At 37.4% G+C, this 16,314-nt stretch overlaps 1 protein-coding gene across 2 annotated transcripts in view; it reads left to right on the forward strand.

The window, feature by feature from the left end:
• Positions 1–16,314, forward strand: part of USO1 (USO1 vesicle transport factor) — a 99,541-nt gene that overhangs the window by 42,239 nt on the left and 40,988 nt on the right. For both annotated transcript variants that reach the window (XM_074228468.1, XM_074228467.1), the window contains exon 5: positions 5,030–5,130. In XM_074228468.1, coding sequence (XP_074084569.1) covers positions 5,030–5,130 — 101 coding nt within the window. The remainder of the gene's footprint in view (positions 1–5,029; positions 5,131–16,314) is intronic.

Genomic DNA, 16,314 nt, shown 5'->3' on the forward strand with positions numbered 1-16,314 from the left:
CTCTCTTCCTTTGCCTCTCATTTTTCTCTAGGGTAAGATAGATTTCGAAACACTATTGAGTATGTTATTTCCTCTCTGAGCCATTCCTGATGAGAATGAAAGCTCACTCATTCCCCTTTACCTTCCCCCTTCCATTCTATTACAAAAGCTTTTTCTTGACTCTTTAACATGGAATCTCTTAGCCCATTCTACCTCTCCTTTCCCTTTTTAACAGTATATTCCTTTTTCACCCATTGACTCCATCTTTATAATATGTTATACCTTCATATTCAACTCCCTCCCGTGCCTTGTCTATACAAGCTCCTAACTGTTCTAATAAATGAGAAGGTTCATGAGTTATCAGTATCTTCTTCCCATGCAGGAATACACAGTTCTACATCATTAAATCCCTCATAATTTACCTTTCTTCATCTGAATCCTGTACTTGAAGATTAAAGTTTCTGTTCAGCTCAGTTTGTTTCAACAGGGAAGTTTGAAAGTCTCCTATTTCATTGAAAGTCCATCTATTTCCTTGAAAGAGGATGTTCAGTTTTGCTGGGTAGTTGATTCTTAGTTGTAAACCAAGCTCTCTTGCCTTCTGGAATATCATATTATAAGCCCTACGAGTCCTTAATGTGGATACTGCTAAGTCCTGTGTAATCCTGACTGTAGCTCCATGATATTTGAATTGTTTGTTTCTGGCTGCTTGTAATATTTTCTCTTTGACTTTGGGAGTTTCTATTTTAGGTTCTCTTTCTGGCGGTGATTGGTGTATTCCTTCAATTTCTAGTTTATCCTCTGCTTCTTAAGATCTCAGGGCAAATTTCCTGGAGAATTTCTTTAAAAATGAAGTCTAGGCTCTTTCCTGATCATGACTTTCAAGTAGCCCAATCATTTTAAAATTGTATCTCTTGGATCTGTTCTGCAGGTCAGTTGTTTTTCCAGTGAGATATTTCACATTTTCCTCTAGTTTTTCATTCTTTTGGTAGTATTTTATTGTTTCTTGATTTCTCACAAGTCATCAGCTTCCCTTGGCTCTATTCTACATTTGTAGGAATATTTTCTTCAGAGAGCTTTCTTATTTTCCAACTGGTCAATTCTGCTTTTTAAGGTATTCTCCTCACTGACGTTTTGGACTTCTTTTTCCATTTGACCTAAACTGGTTTTTAAGATGATATTTTCTTCAATATTTTTTGATAATCTCCTTGACCAAACTGCTGACTTGGTTTTCATGATTTTCCTGCATCATTCTCATTTCTCTTCCCAGTTTTTCCTCAACTTTACTTGAATTTTAAAATCTTTTTTGAACTCTTCCATAGTTTGAGACCAATTCACATTTTTCTTGGAGGCTTTGGACACAGAAACTTTGACTTTGTTATGTTCTAAGCATGTATTTTGATCTTCCATGTCTATAGTTGGATTTCTTCTTCTTCTTTTGTTTTCTCGTTTCTCTAGCTTATGACTTGATTTTTAACTATTAAGGTGGGGCTTTGCTTCCAGGCTGGACGACACAATGTCTCAAGCTTTCGAGAGTCTTTGCAGCTGTTTTCAAGGACATCCCCAGAGCCCTCAATTCCTTCAAGGCTTATGAGAGGCTCTGACCATTCTCCTGGCCTGTGCTCTGGTCTGTGGATGACCACAAACCCTCCCCTCTGCCCTGGAGCTGGGAGGAGGGGCCCTGCTCCTTGGCAATCCCTGGACTGAGTGCCTGGAACCTGCCCTTACTGCCACAGGCCCAGGCGCCTTGCCTGGGCTGTTCCTGGATGGCTGGAGCTGATTTGTTTTGGCAGCTGTGCTGGGGCCCTTTCTGACCTTGTGTAACAGACTTTTCCTGCAGACCATCCAAATTGTCTTGAACTAGAAAATTATTTCACTCAGTGTTTCTTTGGGTTCTGCCACTCTAGAATTTGGTTAGAGTCCTTATTCAGAGCTATTTGGAGCTTCTTGGGGAGAGGTGCTGGGATTTCCTGTCCTCACTCCACCATATTGGCTCCACCCTCTCCGATCTTTTCTTTTTGAGGAGCCTGCTTTATCATCAATGACATGCTCATTTTCCACAATGTAGGTATGTTTGCTCATTTCCACACCTTCTAATATTAAATGTCACATGTGGGGGAAACCACTATTATGATCTCAGTTAAAATGGCAGATTGAAAACTGAGGTGAGTAGGTTTTGATAATTTTTTTTATTAGTCTAAAGCTTTTAGTCAGCTGAATTAAAATATCCATGATTTTCAGTGATTCTAAGAATTTTTTCCATCTTTGTAGAAATAGTTGCTCAAATAAAGCAAAGTTATAAATGTAGGATTCTCAAAAATGATAATTCTTTTGAAGAGTAAATGAATGATTGATAACAAATTTTTGTTTTCAAAATTGAAGTCGGGCGGCTAGGTGGTGTAGTGGATAAAGCACTGGCCCTGGAGTCAGGAGTACCTGGGTTCAAATCTGGTCTCATACACTTAATAATTACCTAGCTGTGTGGCCTTGGGCAAGCCACTTAACCCCATTTGCCTTGCCAAAAATAAAAAAAAAAACAACCTAAAAAAAATTGAAGTCAACAGGAATTCAAGTGCTTATATATTCCAAGTAGTTTTATATGCACTTGGAATACAAAGAAAGGCAAACAGACCATCATAGCCATTGAAGAGTACATATTTAAGGAGAATGACAATATGTAGTTAGCTGGGTAGCTACAAAATAGAGTATCTCAATGCCCTATGAAGGGGGAGATGAACATGCTGGGGCATCCAGAAAAACCACCTGGAGTGGATGAAATCTGAGCTGAATCTTGAAGGAAATGAGGGAAACTAAAAGGTGCTTGCTTTTATTTTATTTTTTTAAATTGAAATTTTATTTTTGCAATTACATGCTGTGGTAGTTTTTCAATATTCATCTTGGCAAATTTATGAGTTGCTCATTTTTCTACTTACCCTCCTTCCCACCTGCCCCCCCGTCAGTGAACAGTCTGTTAAAGTTGTACATTTGTAAGAGGAATTAGAAATAAGGGGAAAGAAAGATAGGAGAAAAGCATAGGAGAAGTTTTAATAGAGTAAAAATAGTATGCATTCAGACCGTGGTTTTTCCTCTCTGGATGTGGATGGCATTGTCCATAGCAATTCTCTCAGGGTTGTCCTAGCTCTCTAACTGCTGAGAGGAGCTGCATGTATCAAAGTTGATCAACTCACAATGTTGCTGATAATGTGTACAATGTTCTCTTGGTTCTGCTCACGTCATTCAGCATCCTGTAATTCTTTCCATTCTTCTCTAAAGTTCAACCACTCATGATTTCTTACAGAATAATAGTGTTCCATAACACTCATACCATAACTTGTTCAGCCATTCCCCAATTGAAGGACTTTCCTTCTATTTGTAATTCTTTCCCCACTACAAAAAGAGCTGCTATGAATATTTTTGAATATGGGAGACTTCCTGTTTTTTATGATTTCTTTTCGATTTGGGGCTTTGTCAGATCAAGTTTTTTTTTTGCTTATTTTATTGCTCTTTGGATATAATTTCAGATAGTTCTCTAGAATGGCTGGATTAGTTCACAATTCCACCAATAGTGCATTAATGTCCCAATTTTCCGACATCCTCTCCAGCATTGATCATTTTCCTTTTTTGTCAACTTAATCCATCTAATAAGTATGAGGTGCTACCTCATAGTTGTTTTAATTTGCGTTTCTCTAATCAATAATGATTCGAAGCATTTTTCATATGACTATATAGCTTTGATTTCTTTTTCTGAAAATTGCCTATTTCATATCTTTTGATCATTTATCAATTGGGGAATGACTTGTAATCTTATAAAATTGATTCAGTTCTCTCTCTATTTTAGAAATTAGTCCTTTATCATAAATACTAGTTGTGAAAATTTTTTCCCAGCTTCGTGTTTTCCTTAAAATCTTGTCTGCATTGGTTTATTAGTGCAAAATTTTTTTTATTTGATATAGTCAAATCATCTATTTTGCAATTTATAATGTTATCTGTTTCTTGTTTGGTCATAAATTTCCATAGATCTGACAGATGATTATTTCTTGATCTCTTAATTGGTCTGTGGCACTGTCCTTTATGTGTAAATCCTATATCCGTTTTGAAGGTGTTTGCTTTTAACACTTTGGCAGTTAATGATTAAGTTGGTAGGAAGCATATCCAATCATTAAAAAGTTTTAACACACACACACACACACACACACACACACACACACACACACATATATATATAATATGATAAAATTGTTTATTGATTTGGTTTGCTTTTGCATAACTCATTTCCAAATATATCACCCTTTCTCCCTGGCCCCCACTCCACTTAGCCTTATAAAAAAAGGAATAAAAAACTGAGGAAAAAAACACCAAAAGTATGACACTATGCTCTGTTCCATATGTACAACAAGGGCAGAGGTATTCCTTTCTCCTTTGGGGTCAGACTTGTTGGTGATAATTGCATAGCATTCAGCTTCAAGTTTGTTTTTGTTTTTGTTTTTTGGCTTTGTTTTTAACTTTTATATTATTATAGTCATTGTATATATATTCTTTTTCTAGATCTCTTTACTTTGTTCTGCATTGGTGCATATAATTCTTTTCTTGTTTCTTTGAGGTCTTCATAATTTTTTTTACAGCATAGTAATATTATACTCATTTCTTTTTGTATAATCATTTCCTAGTCATTGAGCATCTAGCTTTGTTCCTTTAAAAAGTTCACTATAAATATTTTGATGTGTATAGATCTTTTCTTTGTAATTTTTATCCCTTTGGGGTATATACTTAGTAGTAGAATCTCTGGGTTGAAGAGTATAGACTGAAATATGTTTTCTTAGAAGGGGAAAATTTTGATTTAAGGAGTTCTGAAGATTGACTATTGCATGAAAATTAAATCTGAACCTTTAAAATAAAAAAAAAACTTTGGTACTTATGGAAGAATGACTATTGAAAGACTAGACTCTTATTAATAGAATTATATATTTCATAATTATAATTAATTTTTGAAATAAAGGGAAGCTTCAAAATAATTTAGCACCATATTGAAGAATTTTATATTTGAATGTTACAGAAGACAATTCTTCAAAGCAGAGTGATGATTTGGGAGGCCAGTTTACCGAAATTTTCATCAAGCAGCAAGAAAATGTGACCCTTCTTTTATCTCTCTTGGAGGTGAGTAGAGCACCTTAGATATTTTGGTTTTGTGATTTTTAGAAGCCCTGTCATTCGGTACATACACATAGATGGTTTCTCATCCTCTGTGATTCCATGAAACATAATGTGGTTCTTCTCATCTGTCAGTTTGTTGCATTATTTGTCCTGCACTTCTCTGTCCTCCAGCCTCTAAGAGGCTTGGCCTGAGTGCCCTCCCACCATGGCTGTGGTCTTCTGGGCTTCATCCTTGCTCCATCTGGATCCTTTCATTTCTACTTATTTTAAATGTGTTCCTGAGAACAGCAGATTATAATGTTGAGTTTTCTTTTCCATTCTGCTCTTCTTTGTCTTTGATTGGGAAATTGAACCCATCGACACTGGAAGTTAGAGTTGAGTCTTCCCTCACCTCCTTTCCAGAGCTCAGGCTCCGTGCTTCTGTTTTGCTTCTACAGGTCTGACTCTCAACCTTGTGTCCCCCATCTCTTCCTCTTGCCTTTTATTATGACAGGCTGTTTGAGTGAACTGGCACAAGCTATATACCAGACGTGCCAGGTGCTTGTCCTCACCACAGGCCAGGGAAGTGGAGGCTGTTATTACCCACTTTACAGTTGTGGCATTAATTAAGTTAAGTGACGTGCCCAGGTCTCACAGCTGGTAGGTGTCTGAAACAGGCTAGAGGACCCACCTTTCTCTGTTCTTTCATTTCTTTCTTAATTCTTAATCCTGCTTTTCTTTAGGATTTATTTCCATACATGATTGTTCTAGATATAGAAATCAAGGTACAGTGGAAGGTATGTCATAAACCTAGTCTCAGGTTCCAGATATGTTCCTCAGAAGTGTCCAACCCCTCAGAAGAGTTGACTGCAGACTTGGTTCTCTTCCTCATGTGTCTGTGCTGTTACTCCCTCTGGTGGCAGTTTTTCCTTTTCTGTTTTGCCTCTCAATGTTCTGTCCTATTTTCTTACAGCTCCAAAGTCAGGAGGATGCCTGACCTGTGTTTATCTGGCATTCCCATTTCATTTCTTTCTCTCCACAACTGAGAAAGGGTCCTCCCTACTATCGTAGCCCTACAATGTTGAATTATTATTATTATTATTATTATTATTATTATTATTTTTAGGTTTTTGCAAGGCAAATGGGGTTAAGTGGCTTGCCCAAAGCTACACAGCTAGGTAATTAAGTGTCTGAGACGGATTTGAACCCAGGTACTACTGACTCCAGGGCTTTATCCACTACGTCACCTAGCTGCCCCTTAATGTTGAATTATTAATGAGACTTTTATCTTCTGAGATCTTTTCTTATACCTATTCTGCTCTTGATGTTCCTGTTAAATCTTTCATGCCTTAAAAAACAAAAACAAAACCAAGATAAACTGATCAGATTTGTTGTTTTACATACAGTTAATTTTTGTTCGTGTTTGTTATGTCCCAAATAACATAATAAAAAAAACCAAGCCTTCTTTTTCTTTATGTTGTCATTCAAAGTGAGACTTAAAATTAGAAAGATCAGGTACAGTAATTGATGCAGAAAATGCAATTTTACTTTGAAATAAACAATTTTTTCCTATTTACTGCTATTTTCTTTGCTTTTTGTATTTTTTTTAAAAAAATATACGTTGCCAGTAGTCACAGCTTGGTCCTTTTAGATATTCGTAAATTCTGGTCCATTTAGTATTAAAACAAAAAATTAAAAAACATATTAGAGTAATTTGACTTCTTGGTTCCACATGCATTCAAGTCCCTTTCTTTCCCTAGCCAAATGAAAACAAATATTTCATTCCTTAGTTTTATACAATTTGAAAATAATAGCTTTTTTTGGTTTGATCATTGTATAAACTGAACACCTTGCTAAGACAGAACTGGAGAAATTCACAAAACCATGCTGTTTGAATCCATTCCAAATTTATGTTACATCATCCAGTTCTCAGTGCAGCAATGCAGTCCTTTTACACTTCCTCAAACAATTCATTATCCCGCGGCTGTTCCTTGCTCTTTTAATCCCTCCTCCAGTCTCCTATTGTATTTTTCCCTCATCCCCTAACATTTTCTCTGCTGAGAAATGTGTTTCATATTTCACCAAAACACTGAAGCTTCCTCTTCTTGCTGAGGCTAACACCTCTTCATTCACTTTTTTTTTAAGTTTTAGTTTTTGCAAGGCAATGGGGTTAAATGGTTTGCCCAAGGCCCCACAGCTAGGTAATTATTAAGTGTCTGAGGCTGGATTTGAACTCAGGTACTCCTGATTCCAGGGCCAGTGCTCTATCCGCTGTGCCACCTAGCTGCCTGCCGTCACTCTTGATACTCTCTGTTCTAGTAGATTGTCTCCACTATCATCCCTACTCTGTCCCTATCAGACCTGTTCTCTTCCTACCTATAAACCTGCCCATGTATTCCCTATTTTTTAAAAAGCTTTCTTTTTTATCAATTCTTCCTTGTTGGCTCTCATTTTCTTCTTTTTCTTTGTTTGCATGTCATTTTTTCTTTCACTTCTTAATACTGAAGTCTGACTTCTGACTTCATTCAATAGAAATTCTTTCTCTCATCAATGTTCTTTTAATTGTGTCATGAATGAAATTCAACAAGATGTAGACTGAGACATGTTTTCTCTGAGCAATATAATAGTTAATTAAGCAGGGGTACTACTTGTTAATAAAAACAAGTCTAATGGTTTGGTTTAGTTTGTCCAAAGACAAAGAATTGAAGACATAGCTTCTTTTTTTAAGTATAGAACAACTGAAGAGAAGGCATCCATACCATGGTCCATGGGCATGGCAATATCACCTGGCGGGGGCGGGGAGAGAGGTAAAGAATCATAATTGCTTACATTAAGATTGGTTACATTAAGGGAAGGGGTTTGCACACATACCTGGGATTAGGACTATTCTTCCTTCTTAGAAAAATGTTTTGTGAATTTATGAAACCCAGCTACATTTTGAGGCCATTGATAGTGGACCAGTGATAGCAGACTCACTGGTGCCTAGGAATGAGATAAGACCATTTTTAATTGGGCAAGAATGAGGCAAAGATGGGGCAAGGTCAGCTGGTCCATTTTCAAGGCTAGCACACAGTTGACTTGTAGTTTTTTAAGAACTTAAGTTATGAGGAACAACAAGCTTCCTTGACACAAAATTACTTGACTTAAAGTACCATATGAGTGTATTGAATTTCTAAACTAATTAAAAGTAATCAAATGGGATAATAAACTTTGGCATGTAACTCTGAGAGAGGAAGACTGAACATTTGAACTCATGAACTTTACTCAGAAAGAAGGATACAGAATGTGGTTATAGAATAGAATCAATTACAGAGTGAAATAAAAATAAAAAATACAGGATCAATATTTAATTTTCACAATTCCCATATCTAATGGCCTTTGTTCCTTCCTCATCCTTCTTGACTTAGACAGGTTAACCCTTTGACAGTATTCATCACCTTTCTTCATGTGTTCTCTACTCTCTTAGTTTTTGTTATTTGTATTGTTGCTCAGTATTGTCTGACTATTCATGACCCCATTTGGAATGGTTTGTCTTTTCCTTCTCCAGCTCATTTTATAGCTGAGAAAACTGAAGTGCAGACAGAGTGAAGTGACTTGACCAAGGTCACACAACTGTGTCTGGGGGTAGATTTGAATTCAGGAAGATGAATCTTCCTGACTTTAGGCTTGGTAATCTATACACTTCACCACTGATCAGCCTTATTCCCTCTCCTGAGCTCCAGTCCCATATTGCTAACTGTCCTTTAGACATCTTAAATTAGCTGCTTCCCCCAAAATCTTTCATCTCTCTTTTCAACTTCCTTATCACAGTTGAGGATATCACTTTTGATAGAATACAACCCCCCCATTTCTATTTAAAAAATTAGAAAAACAGGAATAAAAGAAGCCTTTCTTCTCTTTCTTCTTCTTTTTTAGCTTTTATATTTATTTTATTTTATTTTTCCCCAATTACATACAAAGATAGTCTTCAACATTCATCCTTTTGCAACCTTTTGCATTCTACATTCTTCTACCACCCTCTTTCCCCTCCTCCCTATGGCAGAAAGCAGTCTGATATTGGTTGTACATGTGTGATTCTGTTTAGCATATTTCCATATTAGTCATGTTGTGAAAGAAGAATTACAACTAAGGGGGGGGGAACCATGAGAAAGAAAAAATAAAATAAAATTTAAAAAGTAAACAGAATGCTTTGCTCTGCATTCTAATACTGTAGTTTTTTCTCTGCATGCAGATGGCATTTTCTTTTTTTCTTTTCTTTTTTTTTATTTTAAAGATTTTATTTATTTTGAGTTTTACAATTTCCCCCCAATCTTACTTCCCTCCCCTTCCCCCTCCCCCACCCCCACAGAAGGCAATTTGCCAGTATTTACATTGTTTCCATGGTATACATTGATCCAAATCGAATGTGATGAGCGAGAAATCATATCCTTAAGGAAGGAAAATAAAGTATAAGAGATAGCAAGATTACATAATAAGATATCAGTTTGTTTCCTAAATTAAAGGTAATAGTCCTTGGTCTTTGTTTAAACTCCACCACAGATGGTATTTTCTAGAATAGATCTCTCAGGATTCTCTTTGATTACTGAACTGCAGAGAGAAGCTTCATCCATCATAGTTGATCATCTCACAAAACATTGTTAGTGTGTATAATGGTCTTCTGGTTCTGCTCACTTCATTCAGCATCAGTTCATGCCAGTGTTTCCAGGCTTTTCTGAAGTCCTGTCCCTCATGATTTCTTATAGAACAAAAGTGTTCCATCGCATTCATATAGCACAACTTGTTGTATTGCATATAACCCAATTGATGGATATCTCCTCAATTTCCAATTCTTTGCCACTATGAAAAAAACTGCCATGAATATTTTTTGCTCATGTTGATTTTCTACCCTTTTTTGTGATTTCTTTGGGAAAAGACCTAGTAGTGGTATGACTGGATCAAAGGATATGCACAGGTTTGTTGCCCTTTGGGCATAGTTTCAAGTTCATAGTTTGTCCAGGATGGTTGGATCAGTTCACAACTCCAAGAGTGAATTAGTGTCAAAGGGAACCTTTCTTAAAATGCTAAATAGTATGTAAAACCAAAAGCAAGCATTGTCTGTAATGGGGATAAACTTGAAGTCTTCTTACTGAAATCAGGAGGGAAACAAGGCTATCCATTTTCACCTCAATTATTCAGTATTATGTTAGAAATGCTAGCTATAGAAATAAAAAATCAGAAAGAAGATGCTAATAAGATGATATATTTAGAAAATCCTAAAAAATCAACTTAAAAACTAGCTGAAGCAATGCACAACTTTAGCATAATTTCAGGATATAAAGTAAAATTATATCTGTATTTAGCAATTTCATATATTATCAACAAAACCTAAGCAGGAAGAGATAGACGTTCCATATAAAATAACCAGTCAATATAAAAATCCTTCAGAGTCTGACTACCAAGACCAAACTTGGGAGTTATGTGAACATAGTTACAAAACACCTTTTACACAAATAAAGACAGCTAATTACAATTGGAGAAATATTACTTGCTCCTGATTAGGCTGATATATAACATCATAATGTATAATATCACAATATAATAAAAATGACCATTCTACCTATATTAACTTATTTATTCTGTACCCTTCCAGACTACCAAAGAATTATTTTATAGAGCAAACAAAAGATCAAGAATATCAAGGGAGAGGCGGCTAGGTGCCGCAGTGGATAAAGCACCAGCCCTGGAGTCAGGAATACCTGGGTTCAAGTTCGGTCTCAGATGCTTAATAATTACCTAGCCTTGTGGCCTTGGGCAAGCCACTTAACCCCATTTGCCTTGCAAAAACCTACTACAAAAAAAAAAATATCAAGGGAATCAATGGGGAGAAATTGCGACTAAAGGTAGATTGTTAGTCCCAAATTTCAAACTATATTACAAAATAATAATCATGAAAACAGGTACTGGCTAAGAAATAGGTTCATGTTGGATCAGTCGAATAGATGAGGTATACGTTACACTGTAGTAAATCCAGTAGTATAGTAATCTAGTGTTTTATGTTACTCAAATAGCCAAGCTTTTGGGGGGGGAAAGAACTCAACATTTGACAAAATTGACTGGGAATACTGGAAAGCAGTTTGGCAAAAACTATTCATAAACCAACATTTCACACTTTATAGTAAGATAAGGTTAAAACATTAGTGTGTTGAGGGCAACTAAGTGGCACAGTAGATAGAGTCTCAGCCCTATAGTCAGGACCACCTGAATTCAAATATGACCTCAGATACTTAATAATTACCTAGCTGTGTGACCTTGGGCAAGTTACTTAATCCCATTGCCTTGTAAAAACTTAAAAAAAAAAGTATTGATATTTTTCCAATAAGTCCTTACTCCCAGACCCACAAGACCATTCCTCAATAACAAAGAATTAAATAAGAGGGGAATGAAGCAGTTTAACAGAACTAACCAATCCCTCTCAGTCATGTCCAAGAGTATGAGTGGTGTTCCACAGCTGTAGTTTGCCATCTTGGCAAAGAAGGGAAGAAATTGCATTCAAATACTAAGCTTGGTCACTATAATTAATTACATGCAACAGTTTCTTTCAATTTGTTCTTACTCTTTACTTTTCCTTTGCTGTCATACATTTTGTTATTGTATATTTTTTTGTTAATTTTTGCAAAGCAATGGGGTTAAGTGGCTTGCCCAAGGCCACACAGCTAGTTAATTATTAACTGTCTGAGGCCAGATTTGAATTCAAGTACTCCTGACTCCAGGGCCAGGCCAGGGCTCTATACACTGTACAGCCTAGCCGCCCCTATTGTATATTTTTAAAAGCAAGACAGAATGATTTTGCTTTTAAGGGTTAAAAATATTGGATATTGGCTCACTAAACTTCATTAAATTTTTTATCTGAAATACAGAATAAGACTAGCATTTTTGTCTACAAAATAGAGGATGAAAATTGTACGTGAAACCATACAGTGTTTGAATTCCTCTTTAAGTACAATAACTTCCATGTTACTCTCAAAGCTATTCTGCTCCTGTTTCCTTCCAATAACTGCTATTCACTTCTGTGCATTTTTTTTTTTTGGTTCTTCCTATTTGGTTTTGCATCAGTTCACACGAACTGTTTGTTTCTCCGTTGTCTTTATATTCCGGGAGTCTTAAGAAGACAATATTATTCCATTACGTTGGGCCCCCACAGAATGTTGAACCATTCCTCAATTAATGTGTGTGTCTACTTTGCTCCTGATTATTTGTTACTACAAAAAAGGCTGATATTTGACCTTTCTTTCTGTTTTGACTTCCTTGTGATAATCACCTATTGGGATCTCAGCAGTGTGTGAATATCTTAGTCACTGTCTTGGCATACTTGCTTTACACAATGGATAGACGAGTTCATACCTGATGAAAATATACTTAATGGTTTTTCCCCTTAGAAAACCTGACAGTTAGGGTGCCTCCCACAGCACTTGCTGCCTCTTCTTTGTTCCTTCATATCCCCATTAATCAGTGACCAGTTGGACCATTGCTTGCAAAGAGACTGCTAGGCTCAAACAGTAGAGTCTGTAGTTTACTTTTACTAGTCTCTCTTCAGTCACGCTCTCCTAGTTGCAGACTCTCAGGTCCCTACTACTGTTAATTGCATGGGAGTTTCTGTTCTTTTTCTTTTGGTGATTGATTGTTTGCTTCCTTGCTGTAATAACAGTTTGTAATTACTAATAATTTTTGGTCTCTTCCCTCCTCCTTTGGTGTCCCCCTCATCTGCAACTACCTCTTTTCCTGCTTGAGCTTCAGGTTGACCAGGTGGTAGGATTCTCTGGACCCTTTCCTGGGTTTCCTCCAAAAGGCAAGCCAGCTAGGTAGAAAGCTAGAAACAATATGGGATGCCCTAAAATTTGAAGCCTTTAAAGAAAATGTGCCCCAAAGTATGGCAGCTGAAAGAGTGGGGAAAAGAGAGCTTAGAACCTGAAAGCTACCTTGCTGGAGGATGTTCTCACTCTTCTTATTATCAAGGAGCTCTCTGAAATTGGGATTTTGTTTTCTTACGTGTCTTATTTCCTCTGGGAGTGGGAGTGGAGTGGGGAGGTGAGGGTGAGGCCATCCCTAGGAAATCTTATTGTGCCATCTTCCAGGATTTTGGTTATCTTCTTTTTTTAGTATTTTTTGTAAGGCAATGGGGTTAAGTGGCTTGCCCAAGGCCACACAGCTAGGTAATTATTAAGTGTCTGAGCAGGATTTGAACTCATGTTCTATCCACTGTGCCACTTAGTCACCCCTAGAATTTTGGTTGTCTTAAGAAGCAGTGCTTTGTTACTAGTGATAGGAAAGACTTCACTCATTACTCCCTTTGTGGAATAATTTCACAGAGATCAGGAAGGAGATTAGGGTAAAGGAAGGCTCAAATGGGAAAATGGGGAGGTGGAAGACTCTCTGACTCTTCTCCCTTCTCTCCATCCAAGAATGTAGGATATGAAAGTATACCTCAGTAAATTACTGGTGATTACAACCTACTTTTTTTTGAGGGGGGTAGTTTTATTTATTTATTTGTTTATTCTTATTTTGTACAAATAATTTTTTTATACATTACTAAAATATTCTTGTTTGAGTAAACATAATACCCCCTTCCCCCAAGAAAATATAGACCTGCATAAGCAATAAAGTAAAGGGGAGAGAAAAAAATGAAAATTAAAATTATAACAATAATAATAATAATTGTAGGTATGGCCAGGTGGCGCAGTGGACGGATCATCGGCCCTGGATCCAGGAGCACCCGAGCCCAAATCTGGCCCCAGACACCCAACAATGACCCAGCTGTGTGACCCCCATGCAAGCCACCCCAACCCCATTGCCCTATAAAAACCAACAAAAAAAAGACCCAAAATAAATAAAATAGTAATAATAATAATAATAGGGGCGGCGGGGTGGCAGACAGATCACTGGCCCTTGAGCCAGGAGCACCCAGGTCCAAATCCAGCCTTAGACAACCAACAGTCACCCAGCTGTGCGGCCCCAGGCAGGCCACCCAGTCCCATTTGCCCTGCAACACCCCCTAGAAAATAATAATAAAAAATGTGCTTCAGTCTGTGTTCCAGTACCTCCAGCTCTGTCGTGGGTGGATCACATTCTTTATGATAAGTCCATCACAAAAGTTACTTCTATATTTTTCTACCGTTGTCATTGCTGATCACAACTCCTTCCATTTATACTTCTCTACTATCATGAACTATACTTTCTCTGTCCTTTCACTCTGACTCTGCTGTAGGGTAGCTAAGTGGTGCAGCAGACAGATCCCCAGCCCTGGGGCCAAGAGGCTCTGAGCCCACATACCACCCTTACCCAGCATCCACCCGGTCCTATGGTCCCAGAAAGGGCATCCAATCCCAGCCCCTTGCAAGAAGTAATAAAATGTGTTATATCTGACCACTCTCCCCCCATGGTCCATCCTCTCCTCCTTTACTCACATCACCCTCCCTTCCCCCTGTCCCCCCTTCTTACTCCAGATGCCTATACCCCATTGAGTATATATATATATATATATATATATATATATATATATATATATATATATATATACATACATATATATGCTGTTTCTTCTCCTAGCCACCTCTGGTGAGAGCAAAGGTTCCCTCATTCCCCCTTGCCTCCCCCCTTCCATATCATTGCAATAGCTCATTGTAATAAAGAGAAATATTATTATATGAAATATCTTAGCCTATTCCCCCTCTCCTTTTTCTTTCTTCCATTACATTTCCCTTTTAGCTCTTGACCCCATTTTTGCACTGTATTATATATCTTCAAATTCAGCTTTCTCCTGTGCTTCCATCTATAAGCTCCTTCTACCTGCTCTATTAAATGAGAAGGTTCATATGAGTATTCTCAGTATTATTTTTCTATACAGGAATACATGCAGTTCATCATCATTAGGTCCCTCATATTTTCCCCTTCTCCTCCACTCTCTGTGCTTCACCTGAGTCCTGTATCTGAACATCAAACCTTCTGTTCAGCTCTGGCCATTCCAACAGGAACATTTGAAATTCCCCTGGTTCATTGAAAGTCCATCTTTTTCACTGGAAGAGGACATTCAGTTTTGCTGGGTACTTGATTCTTGGTTGCATTTTAAGCTCTTTTGCCTTCCAGAATATTAAATTCCAAGCCCTATGAGTTTTTAATGTAGCTGCTGCTAAATCCTTTGTGATCCTGACTGCAGCTCCACGATATTTGAATTGTGTCCTTCTGGCTTTCTCTCTGACTTGGGAGTTCTGGAACTTGGCTATAATATTCCTGGGGGTTGCTTTTTTTGGGATCTCTTTCTCGGAGGGATCAGTGGATTCTCTCCATTTCTATTTTGCCCTCTGCTTCTAGGCTATCAGGGCAATTTTCCTGTAGTAATTCTTTGAAAATGATGTCAAGGCTCTTTTCCTGATCATGACTTTCAGGTATTCCAATAATTTTTAAATTATCTTTCCTAAATCTGTTCTCCATATCAGTTGTTTTTTCAATGAGTTGCTTCACATTTTCTTCTAATTTTTCATTCTTTTGGTTTTGAAGTATTGAGTCCTGATTTCTCGTAAAATCAGCAGTCTCCCTGAGTTCTATTCTTTGTTTGTAGGATTTGTTTTCCTCAGAGAGCTTTCTTATCTCCTTTTCCCTCTGGCCAATTCTGTTTTTTAAAGCATTTTTCTCCTCAATAACTTTTTGAAATGTTTTATCCATTTTACCTAAGCTGATATTTAGCATGCTATTTTCTTCAGCATTTTTTTGGATCTCCTTGACTAAGCTGCTGACTTCATTTTCATGTTTTTCCTACATTTCTCCCATTTCTTTTTCTTTTTTTTTTTTGGCAAGGCAAATGGGGTTAAGTGGCTTGCCCAAGGTCACACAGCTAGGTAATTATTAAGTGTCTGAGACTGGATTTGAACCCAGGTACTCCTGACTCCAGGGCCAGTGCTTTATCCACTGTGCCACCTAGCTGCCCTCTCTCATTTCTTTTCCCAATTTTTCCTGTATCTCCCTCACTTGATTTTCAAAGTCTTTTTGAGCTCTGTTATAGTCTGAGCCCAGTTTTTGTTTTTCTTGGAGTCTTTAGATGCAGGAGCTTGTGCTTCCTCATCTTCAGACTGAGTGTTTTGATCCTTCTTGGGAATCACAGGCAAAGTATTTCTCAATGGTCTTCCTCTTGTTTCTCTGCTTGCTCATTTCCCCAGCCTGTGCCTGGTTTTGGGGTGC

This window comes from Macrotis lagotis, chromosome 3 (genome assembly GCF_037893015.1).
Source record: "Macrotis lagotis isolate mMagLag1 chromosome 3, bilby.v1.9.chrom.fasta, whole genome shotgun sequence".
Classification (NCBI taxonomy): Eukaryota; Metazoa; Chordata; class Mammalia; order Peramelemorphia; family Peramelidae; genus Macrotis; species Macrotis lagotis.